This window comes from Bombus flavifrons, chromosome 13 (assembly GCF_040668555.2).
Source record: "Bombus flavifrons isolate JBK064 chromosome 13, iyBomFlav1_principal, whole genome shotgun sequence".
Taxonomy (NCBI): Eukaryota; Metazoa; Arthropoda; class Insecta; order Hymenoptera; family Apidae; genus Bombus; species Bombus flavifrons.
The window spans coordinates 6,356,982-6,369,639 of NC_138454.1; the positions used below are offsets into that span (position 1 = coordinate 6,356,982).

The following is a 12,658-nucleotide window of genomic DNA, read 5'->3' on the forward strand; positions in this document are numbered from 1 at the left end:
GGAGCTGTCGAGGAAGAAACATCAGACTTACAGAAAGTACCTGATGAAAATGCGAGAGGAGACTGAATGTTTTGTACAAGAAGGAAATTGTACGTTCGATAAATTACGAAAGACATTTTTTCCATGTAAATACCTGCTGCATATTCGAGTTGTTGAGTTTCACATGCATTGTGATATTCGATATTTCCGTATCATAAATGTAATCTTGTTCACGCAAAACAAAGATACGGGTAATTGATAATTCTTGGTTTTGTATTAATAAGGATTTATAATTTCTCAAAATTGCTCAGAATGAACGCTTTTTACTCTCGAAAACACTGGGTTTGTAGTTGTATGACACAGCCATAGAATATATGATTATGTCTGAGAAAGCATGCAGAACGAAATCATCATGATAGCAAGCAAGGATCATGATACTCAAAGGTTCTAAATCTTTTACCTTTGCGAACATAATATACATATAGCGAATAGCAGGTTATAAAATGTTATTACTAAACGCGTAGAGAATGGATCTTTTGGTAGTAACTCAGACCGGGAAAACTCGTTTCATTATCAGTTTCTCGTTTACCTTGAAATTCACAAAACGTTCCTAAACGTGATGGGAACGGAAGAAGAGAAAGGTAAAGAAATTCAAGGAATCTTTAGAAAAATACATACGTATATAAACGTTGGCGATTAAACAGCCTAATATGATTTTCATATTATCGTATAGTGATGTATATAACAGGAAAATTCTCTCTTACACAAATCTATAGATTATACAATGTATCCATACTTATATATTTATTCCACAATTAAATAAACTGGAGCTATATTCTTTCTTTATATTCATTGTACAATACACTGTATAAGTATTTTTGGAATTTAGATACGCGTATGATAAGTCAAGTGACATGTGTAAATGTAGATATATGTATATGTAATGTCAGGAAAATCCCGATGAACTACAGGCAAAAAACAATAAAAGTGCTGACGGGTCGGCAAAGTTAGGAAATCCCGATGGGACATATACCCGTACTTCTTTACGATACTGGCTAATTAAAAAAGTTGTTTTTGACCATGAGTCATCCACATCTGTGGAACACATCTGTGTGTTAGGAATACCAAGGCCGTGGTATAAAAAGCATCCGTTAGTCAGTTGCGGCTAGAGTGGCAGAAGAGTTGTAGCTGGAGTAGCGAGTGAGTAGCGAGTGATTAGTGAGTGATTAGCGAGTGAGTTGCGGGTTAATCGTTATTCATGAGTTGTGGAGTCGTTGTAAGTTGTAAGTTTTAAGTTGTAAGTTGTAAGTTGCCGAGTTGTTGTGAGTTGCTAATTGTAAGTTGTGAGTTGAGTTGTGAATTATCAATTTAGTTGCCTTAGTTATATGACATTACTGCCTTAAGATCACGTTAAATAACCATCGTTTTCTGTTTAAATCATAAATAAATAACTTTGTAGAGATCACTAACCAGAGTGAAGTTTCCGCACATGTGTGTGTGTGTGTGTGTGTGACAATTACGTAGTAAACTTCTAAACTTAGCAACTAATTTATTAATTACATTATTGTAGAAACGGGATGTAGTTTAGTTATTGTCACTTGTCTTATTCAGACGGCAAATATTATTCATTTCAGTTTAGCAAATAACGTTAAATGAGAACTTGTAGCTTCCTTCATTTTATCCATCAACCCATATAATATCAAAGAGTGAGCTCATCGTTGCAGACATAACAGAGAAGATAGTAGGGCAATATATAAGCAGTATAATTTTATTTATTGTTAGTAATATGTAAAGTAAATCTGGTCGATGAAAAGAAGAAAGAAATTATAGGGTGTCCTGGACGGTACATAAATATAAATGAAACTATTGTTTGGTGAAATCCTCCTAAAAAAAACCTACGTACTTACTTACGATTAGCAACCTACTCTCAATTTCACTTCAACATTATTTGCCACGAATAGCGTATCCCTACTCTCTTAATATCCTTCATTCATTTTTAACAAGAAAAAGATTTCAATACATTGTTCCTGTACACGAGAGAAATGATCAAACATACATGTTCTACTTTCAGGAATCCTCCATGATGAAGCTGTCGATCGCCCTCTCGATAGTGTTAATTTTCTCGCCGCTCATTGTAGTTGGAAATATTATTGTGATCGACTACGATACGATCGTGAATGAGATCTGCGAAAACGAAACTTTAAAATTACACTTCAGTAGTTCTATAGATTTTAATGAAAACAGTATTGTTTCTCCTACTCTAAAATGTATCGTCATAAAAGGTTACGTTCCTAAATTCACGAATGGAATTTTCAAAAACGTGCCAAATTTGAAATTCCTTGACCTCAGTAATAATGAGATCAATTCGGATGATTTATTCACTTTTGGTAATCTTTCAAACGTGAAAATACTAAATCTCAGTAATCAAAATGGCTACTCAAATTATGGAACAATAGTAAACGGCGTGTATCCTGAACTTGAATATTTGAATTTAAGAAATGCTAAAATACTAGACTTAAAATCGTCATTGGATAATCCATTTCCAAAACTGAAATATTTGGATCTATCACAGAATAGAATCGAATCCAGAACGTTTTTGTCGATAAATATGTTCTCCACATTAACGCACCTTGATCTGAGTGCCAACAGCATTTATCAATTTTCATTTGGACAAATGGAAAATCTGTTGTCGTTAACGTTAGATCGTAACAAAATTGAGAATCTTGAGTCATCTATGGGTATTAATCTGGCAGGGCTGGAAAAGCTGGAGAAACTGTCGCTAGCGTACAATAAGATCTCGCACATTAACAGTAGTGCAATTGAAACAATGTCCAACCTTCGGTATTTGAACCTTTCTGGCAATTCTTTATCGATTTTTAATTTCGATATGCTTAAATCAGTGAAATCTTTAGACGTTCTTGTACTAGATAGTAATTCGTTGGATAATGTTCTCATAACAGCGCCTGTAAACTTAACTCAACTCTCGTTAAATCGTAACGATATACGTTATTTAGCGATTAATACCTTTTACTATCTGCACAGCTTAAAAAAGCTATTTCTAAGCGAGAATAAAATCCAGAGCATCCAGGCGGACGCGTTTCAGAATCAAGTGCTGTTAGAAGAGCTATATCTGAATGACAACCAATTAAGTTATTTACCAGTAGGTTGGTGTGAATCTATGAAAATGTTGCGATATCTAAATTTGGCAGGGAATAAATTCACTTTGTTGGAATCAGTGATTTACTCCTCTGATTTGCCCGTGCAACACTTACACTTTGAACGCAATCCTCTTACGTACATTAATGGTAGTTTATCTGAACTGATACCAGTAAATATGACGATTTATCTAAACGTTAATGTAACATCTAAGAGTATGTCATATGTACGTAATAGGGAAGAACTACTTCACTACTGATAGCGATAGATAGAGTGTGGTGTTGAGGTATGGACATCTACTACAGGACCATGTATTGAATGATTTGTAATCTAAGAAGTTGTGATTATTAAACGCTTCAGGTTTTACTGTATAAATAAACATATCGTAATTGCTTAATAAAAAGACTCATTGTATATTGCTCTTTATTCTTGCCTCTTCTTTCTTTTCCTGGCATGCAAAACTCGTGCAAAATATCTTATCATACTGTTTCGGCTTTTAATTAGAATTTTGCAGTATGTCTAGGAAAGGGGAGAAATTATCTTTCGATATCTCTTCGTATTACGTCGGCCGACTCTCTACCTAAAACAACGTATTTCGACAACTTCAATCACACAATCAAACGAGTGACTGTCGGGAAGGAACGCCTTCCTCGCCATACACGCAACCTCACGCCGCACAGTAACGAGCAGCAACCGATACCCGGACCAACGTTCATTTCACAGCAACAAGGTAAGCTCGTTCAATTTGTGAAAAACCCACCATGGCCCACGTTGAACGAATCAGTACGTTGCGGTGGAGGCGAGGCTTCCTAATCGGCTGATTTACAATCACGGCGCGTCAACTCGACGAATATGAAAAGTCCGGTTGGTCAAACAGAAACCTCCTAATGACTTGCCGCGAAACGATCGACGAGACATGAAGCAAGATAAATTCTGTCCAAGAAGAATTAGAAGACCTAGACGAGTGAGAAAACGTGCATGTAGAATGTCTGATACACGAATATCACACCATTAAATCACGATTAATGAACCTCGTTGACAGCCTACAATCATCAACCCCGTCGATACCCAAGGGCAACAGCAACACGTCTAACCATTTCCAGGGACGTAAGAATAATTTGAATAATAACAGTATCAAGGATTATACTCCGCCGACGGAAAATATCGCATCGCAACGTGTCACCTATACGCGACCTGACGACAACCACGTTCGCACCGTCAGCATCGCAACAATCTGATTCAATGCCACCAAATGCCTTGAATCAGCCAACCGCTCACGATCCTCTGGACCGGAAGGAAGAGAAAACCTCACCAGGTGACAAGCCGTCGCAGGCATTGATCTCTCTGAATCCGTTACAGGATGTGCGATGCCCTGTAACTGTAATTCATAACGAAGAGAGTAACGGGTTAAATTCTGTCAATGACTCCGAGGTCAATCTAGAGTCGAAATCTGCAGCAGACTCTCCGGAATCCACGATGATCGAATTATCCAGAAACAGGTTTTCCTCGATCAACACTTCCACGGTTAATAACCTGTCCTGCATCACGTCACCTGCAACACCTGACATAAATATCGTATCGGAATCTCATTCTCCGGGACATAACGTGAAGACTCCTCCTTGGCTCCAACAACGCCGGGACATTCTCTAATGTCCAAACTATCACACTACGAAGAACCTCGGAACCCTTCAGAGCAACCAAACCGGTCCACCTGGCCTCCCACCGATAAACTAGCCAGGAAGGACGCACCAGCGCATTTCTTGCACAGTCCCAGCATCGGGACACATCTCAGAAGGAAACTAAGTATAATGCTGATCAACTCAGAGCGCAACTGCCCTCTGAAACCAAGATCTAAGCATAATAATCCGGGTTACGCGGAATCAGCGGACGCTATCGCGCACAATGCAGCGATATCAAAAGGACAACTTCGGAATGATACAGAACCGGTTAAATATCGACACAATGGAGCAGGATGGCTACATACGCCTGCAGCTGTAAATCCTAATCCACTGCATCCAATCGAGTGGAAGGAATCTAACCAAACGGAAGGTAAGACGTCTCCGATTTTGTCTTCTGCGGATAGTTGGGCCAAGCCGGCACAACCACCAAGCATCATCAAGGAGGCGCGATACGGATGGGTCAGCGGGGGGAGCCCTATCCCCCAATCAATCGTAGACCTCCTTCACGTCTCCACAACGCATCTACATACGGATTTCACTTGCCTTTGTGAAATCGGCGAGATGTATAACGACACCTCCTGGGCCGAGGTGTTCCACGATACTTCATGGGCCGAGCTGTTTCACGACACTTCCTGGTTCGTGAACTTCAACGGCAAATTTCTTGGCAATGCCGAGGACCACGGCGATCCAGACTACAAGGTAGACAACGTACCCTTAACACAACGGCCCTTCGGCCGTCGAATTTACCCTGGCGACGACGGCATCATTCAGATAGCCACAGTTAATACGGCAACGAGCATTTTGGATCGAGGTGCCACGCGGCTCGTCCCACTATCGAGCCAACCCGATCCAGTACAATACGGATAGCCAGCAATCGACAAGGAGTTGGATAGCAGATCCAATTAATTTCACTGTTACAGAACTTTTGATCTGTACCCTCTCAACGGGGGGAGGATGTTACATCGGATGACTCTTTACCTAAACCAGGCCACACACCGCGGGCAAGCCAGATGTCTACACATCCTTACTGCGTACCCTCAATAGTCTTAAGGATTCACCATAAATCTTGCATTTTCATAGTTAAGGTCCTTCAAACCAAACAAGCATCTTTTATTCCAAGCGTTCTTTACATTTATTGTCTACTATACGTAATATACGGGAAAGTTGGTTTTTCTCACGTTCGGTACCTTCCGTCAGCAACTTTCTCTTGAGGGCGGCTAAGACCCTTCCTAGTCCACCAACCTTCTTATTATCCAATCAGAAGCAATATCTACTGCCCTTACTTTCCTAATCAAAATTGTCATCAACAAATCCGGTGGTCCCAAGCGCTAGACACACCCATCACTAGCTTTCCTCCGCCACAGTGTGACATCAATCACATCTTAGTACCCATTAGAGAAAAGACGTCGACCCCCGACTGTCGGACGCCAAGGCCGCGACGCATCTTAGTCCCCATCCGAGATAGGATCTCGACCCCGACCTTCGGACTCCTTTGGAACCCACACCGAACCCCTCAACATCCTCAAGCCAGGGCGTATATAAGCCGAGACTTCATCCAGCTCGCGCAGTTCTTGTTCTTGTTCTAGTCGCTGTTCTCGTACAACCCCTTTTCTCCGGTTCAGTGTTATTCGATTGTAAGTGCCAAAATTATAATAAAGTTCGATAAAAGAAAATTAATAGTTGGGTTACGACTCAGCTTTCTTTTCTCTTACAACCCAAGTATCAATTTTACGTGACAACAGCATCGTCACCAAACTTCACTTATTCTTTATCGTTAGAATAGCCAACATATCTTTACGGGTTTCTACCCTTAGATCAATCACTTACTTAACTTGTACATACGCACCAGTGTAACTATATACTTTACAATATTGTTGGGATAAACATTAATTTATATACCTGTTAATTCAGTGTATACTCTATTGAACCACCCTTATTATCCTAACAGAAATAAGGGGATCGATCAGTTCGTGGCGTCGATTATCTAATTGTAACGGAAATTTACAACTCCCGTTGACGTGCAGTCTCGCGATCGCGTCTGTCCGCGAATGGTCGATTAAACAAATTTGTTAATTAAATTTTGCCGTAAGTGTTGTCGCTGCCAGATGAAAAGAGAGTTTGCATTTCGTCCCGGGACTACCGGTGGACTCGTCAGTAAGGCTATGCCCGGTAGTCCCTGCCTTAGACGTAGAGGGAGTCTCGCTAGGTGAAGTATTTGTATCGTGTGCCCGCATATTCGACCGCTAGCGAGGTAGACAGACTCGTTGTCGTCGTAGCCCTCTGGAATTGGCGGTTGATAAACGCGGATCGCCCGGGAGGTGTTGTGCCGCGATGATGCCTCGACCTGTCAATGTCCTGTTGATACCGATCCGCCACAAAAATATTGTAAAAACGGGAAGTAATTTATTTATTATTACTTGTCTTATTCAGACGGCATTATCTATTTCAGTTTAGCAAATAACGTTAAATTAGAACTTGTAGCTTCCTTCATTTTATCTATCAGCCGATATAATATCAAAGAGTGAGGTCATCGTTGGAAAGATAACAGAAGATAATAGTGCAGTATATAAGCAATATAATTTTATTTATTGTTAGTAATCTGTGAAGTTAATCTGGTTGACGAAAAGAAGAAAGAAATTATAGGGTGCCCTGGACGGTAAGTAACCATAAACGAAACTATTGTTTGGTGATGTGATAATATACGCGCGTATTTTGTCAAATAGCAAAGATTGTTACATTGCATTGTCCAGCTCTAGCTGAATCAAAATATGCTTGTCATTTATTACATATTTTGTATTTTAACGAAATCCTCCTAAACAGAACCTTCGTACTTACTTACGATTAGCAACCTACTCTCAATTTCACTTCAACATTATTTGCCACGAATAGCGTATCCCTACTCTCTTAATATCCTTCATTCATTTTTAACAAGAAAAAGATTTCAATACATTGTTCCTGTACACGAGAGAAATGATCAAACATACATGTTCTACTTTCAGGAATCCTCCATGATGAAGCTGTCGATCGCCCTCTCGATAGTGTTAATTTTCTCGCCGCTCATTGTAGTTGGAAATATTACGATCGACTACGATACGATCGTGAATGAGATCTGCGAAAACGAAACTTTAAAATTACACTTCAGTAGTTCTATAGATTTTAATGAAAACAGTATTGTTTCTCCTACTCTAAAATGTATCGTCATAAAAGGTTACGTTCTTACATTCACGAATGGAATTTTCAAAAACGTGCCAAATTTGAAATTCCTTGACCTCAGTAATAATGGGATCAATTCGAATAATTTATTCACTTTTGGTAATCTTTCAAACGTGAAAATACTAAATCTCAGTAATCAAAATGGCTACTCAAATTATGGAACAATAGTAAACGGCGTGTATCCTGAACTTGAATATTTGAATTTAAGAAATGCTAAAATACAAGAGTTAAAATCGTCATTGGATAATCCATTTCCAAAACTGAAATATTTGGACCTATCACAGAATGGAATCGATTCCAGATCGTCTTTGTTGATAAATATGTTCTCCACATTAACGCACCTTGATCTGAGTGCCAACAGCATTTATCAATTTTCATTTGGACAAATGGAAAATCTGTTGTCGTTAACGTTAGATCGTAACAAAATTGAGAATCTTGAGTCATCTAGGGGTATTAATCTGGCAGGGCTGGAAAAGCTGGAGAAACTGTCGCTAGCGTACAATAAGATCTCGTACATTAACAGTAGAGCAATTGAAACAATGTCCAACCTTCGGTATTTGAACCTTTCTGGCAATTCTTTATCGATTTTTAATTTCGATATGCTTAAATCAGTGAAATCTTTAGACGTTCTTGTACTAGATAGTAATTCGTTGGATAATGTTCTCATAACAGCGCCTGTAAACTTAACTCAACTCTCGTTAAATCGTAACGATATACGTTATTTAGCGATTAATACCTTTTACTATCTGCACAGCTTAAAAAAGCTATTTCTAAGCGAGAATAAAATCCAGAGCATCCAGGCGGACGCGTTTCAGAATCAAGTGCTGTTAGAAGAGCTATATCTGAATGACAACCAATTAAGTTATTTACCAATAGGTTGGTGTGAATCTATGAAAATGTTGCGATATCTAAATTTGGCAGGGAATAAATTCACTTTGTTGGAATCAGTGATTTACTCCTCTGATTTGCCCGTGCAACACTTACACTTTGAACGCAATCCTCTTACGTACATTAATGGTAGTTTATCTCGACTGATACCAGTAAATATGACGATTTATCTAAACGTTAGTGTAACATCTGAAAGTACGTCATACTTGACCACTGGTAGTGATAGACAGAGTGTAGTGTTGAGGTATGGACATCTACTACAGGACCATGTATTGAATGATTTGTAATCTAAGAAGTTGTGATTATTAAACGCTTCAGGTTTTACTGTATAAATAAACATATTGTAATTGCTTAATAAAAAGACTCATTGTATATTGCTCTTTATTCTTGCCTCTTCTTTCTTCTCCTGGCATGCAAAACTTGATCAAAATATCTTATTATACTGTTTCAACTTTTAATTAGAATTTTGCAGTATGTCTAGGAAAGGGGAGAAATTATCTTTCGATATCTCTTCGAATTTCATCTATTATTGATATCTGTATTCGACATCTGTTCGAATTTCAACGATGCAATTACTCAAATCTTTGACGCTACGTAGATGTATCTATTACTTTTACAATTCTCATTTAATCGGTTAAAAGATGAGCGAAAGTTATTCCTAGAATGTATAAAATTGGTCGAATTAGTTGAGGATGCAAGAAATAACGTGTACATTGTTAGAACTTGAAAGCATACCTTGTTCTGGATGTACAGTGATCATATTCATGAAAGATGACAGGAAGATCCCAAACAGGAAACGTTTGAAACGATAACGATGCTTTTTATAGACGATGTATTTATTATTTCCGATTATTTCGAATAAGCTGACGCAACTGTCGATCGATATAAGAGGAGGAGGCAGCTGCAAATTTGCAGTAATTTCTTGTTCGCAGCCAGAAGAAACAGAAGAAAGTTCGCATAATGGTACGCATTCAATCATTCTTTGTCGTTTTACATGTTATTTCTTAAGACAAATAACCATACATCAAAGTTACCTGTTTTCATTTGCCTCTGTTCACATCGACATGTTTCGATATGTAATATAAAGTATCAGCGCAACATATTCTTGCTTATCGTTATCATAAATGTTTTCTATTTTTCTTCCAGAAAACCATTATGTTGTTGAGTACGATTATAAGCATTACAAAATCCATACCGAAAATAAGTTGGGAACAGGATGCGGATCGTATGTGGATCACGTATCATAACGCGATAAATAACAAGCAACATTTCGTCGCATGCTCTGAAGAAGAGAGCATTAATTTGCACGGACTGGGGTTAGAAAAGATCCCTAAAGATCTGGTGAAGAGCAAGGCAATACAATCAATATCGTTACATAAAAATAGCATCCGAAAAGTACCAATAGATGCATTTGAGGAAGTTCCTTTTTTGAAGTGTTTAAATCTCGCTTATAACTACATTTCTTTCGATAATCTCGAGATAAAGCACGACAATTTGAAAACATTAATTATAGATTTTCAAGAAATACCAGAAATGAACGATCTAATACCTGTAAAAAATCCAAAAATAAGTTGTCCTAACGTTGATACATTGTCTTGGAGAGGAATAACTCACGAACTTCCTCTTTTGTGGATGGACATGTTTCCAGAGTTAAAAGATATTTATTTATCCGACAGCAATTACATCCAATTTATCAACGAAACTGCCATTTATTTACTGAATTTGAGAAGTCTATACTTAGAACGAAATTCGATTGATAAATTCATTATGAATAATCTTGGAAACATCGAGATATTGTATCTGGATGAGAATCCTCTTCAGGAATTTTGGATAAATCCAATTCACCAAAGATTACGAATTTTATCGTTATCCAACTGTTCGTTGTTCTATATGCCAGAGTTAAATATTCGATCCTTAGAATCGTTAGATTTATCTCATAATCAAATACGTGTTATACCGATAGACGCGTTCAAATACACGGTTTTATTAGAAAATTTGAATTTAGATAACAATGTGTTAACAACGATTCCTCTTGTAGATCGTTCAAATAATTTGAAAACATTGTCGTTAAATTATAACTTAATTAGCAATATTACGGATATCGTCACATCAAGTTCTTTAAAAACGTTGAATCTACGCGGAAATGAGATAGAGAACATCGACGTAATGGAGTTTTGGAATTTGAAAATGTTAGAATATTTAGACATATCTCGTAATAAATTAAAGTCATTGTCTCCGAAATGGCACAAAGGCATGAACAGGCTAAAATATCTAAATTTGCAGCACAATAATTTTATAAGTATAGAATATATGTCCATCTTTCACATGAGTTATTTGAAAGAATTGTATATAAAAAATAATAGTATCACGTATATAGATTTAAATACATTATCACGTGTGTCAAATAATTGTACTATATACGTGCTTTAAAAATGTTAATATTCTATAATTTAGCAGTATTATAATTGGTACCATGCAGTATAATATAATAACAGTTGTAATTATTATATCTAGAGTAAAATCACTTGTTTAGTGCAGCAATAAATTCGGAGAACTCAAGCCTGATAAGTTTATTTCTCCCTTCTTATCATACGTTTGCGCAAACATTACACGTTTGGGGGTTATGTAAAATTATCGTATGTATATAATATTCTTATCCCGAAAGATAATTTTCCTGGTTCAATATTTCGTCGTAATATTTATAAGATCCGTTGCTAAGAACTCTGTCGATCGAATGATCGGTGAAAATGACGATAAGCTTTCAACAAACGATAATGAATATCATAAATAACGTTTGAATACATTTTAATAACGTTTGAGAACGATTTTGATCGAAGTACAAGAGATTTCTGTTCTTTTTTTCTTTTTTTTTTGGAAAACAGATTGTTAAAGTTAAACGAAGGTACGTTCGATGAAAAGCTCCAGTTTGCTTATTACAGGTTGAAGTTTTTCTTTTCTTTTTTCTTTTACCATGCTATTTTACGATTTGTTTATAAAGAAACATTCGATAAATTGGTTGAAGATAATAGGTGAGACTGTTCCCTATCTTCAAATGCGCTAACATTTCACTCACGAACGCAATATACATGTTTCTTCAAATTCGCCATTTCTCCAAACTGCTCGGATTTTCGTTGATTATCTAACTTGCAATTTAGCTGAACATCATTACGAAAGAGCGCTTGGATTTCGATTATCACATCAGCCTCTTAACTCATTCGCTAGAAATATGTTCTCATCAAGTATTTCGTTTCACTGCTCACTGAAGAGCAGTTGGAGTTATCATTAGATTACAGTCGTTACAATATTGCGTTATAAAATCTGCAACGATGCATTCCAAAACGATACACCGTCGTTACTCAGATGTCTCATGGCATTAGATATCTTCGTAACCCGAGCAAGGAAGGGATGTTTGCGAGACGACGCATGCACGATCGCAGCAATGTGTTCCAAAAAGTAACGAACGAACAGCACTCATCGCCCTGCGACTTTCTAATCGACTTGCGAAAAGTAGGAGTTTATCTTTTGCATCTTTTAGACGCTGTTCTCCGGTGGTCTCGTCAGTAGAAAATTTTCCATTTCTTTATCTTTCCTTTCTTTTTCAAACAGAACGATTCGAGTCGGTTCGAAATTCTTGGCCATACTGTTTCATGGAAGATCAAGTCGAAGATCAGAGGATAAGACGTGAGAAACTCGCGAAGCGAATGTTAATTGTATCAAATCCTGCTTTTCCTTTTTTTTTTACA

The 12,658-nt window shown here is 37.5% G+C and overlaps 2 protein-coding genes across 2 annotated transcripts; both read left to right on the forward strand.

Moving 5' to 3' along the window:
- Positions 1–1,694: 1,694 nt before the first annotated feature.
- LOC138186434 (uncharacterized) lies at positions 1,695–9,202 on the forward strand. Its single transcript, XM_069126323.1, has 5 exons — positions 1,695–1,822; positions 2,051–3,386; positions 4,268–4,740; positions 4,830–5,513; positions 7,814–9,202. Exons 2-5 carry the CDS (start codon positions 2,060–2,062, stop codon positions 9,200–9,202), a joined length of 3,873 nt encoding a protein of 1,290 aa, XP_068982424.1. The 5' UTR covers positions 1,695–1,822; positions 2,051–2,059.
- Positions 9,203–9,758: 556 nt separating this feature from the next.
- On the forward strand, positions 9,759–11,474 carry LOC138185984 (nephrocan). Its single transcript, XM_069125369.1, has 2 exons — positions 9,759–9,878; positions 10,062–11,474. Exons 1-2 carry the CDS (start codon positions 9,876–9,878, stop codon positions 11,343–11,345), a joined length of 1,287 nt encoding a protein of 428 aa, XP_068981470.1. The 5' UTR covers positions 9,759–9,875; the 3' UTR covers positions 11,346–11,474.
- Positions 11,475–12,658: the final 1,184 nt, after the last annotated feature.

Bases quoted from the DNA above. Each gene is read 5' to 3' on its own strand.
- LOC138186434 (XM_069126323.1), top strand. From the start codon at position 2,060: ATGATGAAGCTGTCGATCGCCCTCTCGATAGTGTTAATTTTCTCGCCG. The intron at 3,387-4,267 runs ACTACTGATAGC...GAATAATAACAG, and splicing joins TAATAGGGAAGAACTACTTC to TATCAAGGATTATACTCCGC. The intron at 4,741-4,829 runs GTGAAGACTCCT...AACCCTTCAGAG, and splicing joins CTCATTCTCCGGGACATAAC to CAACCAAACCGGTCCACCTG.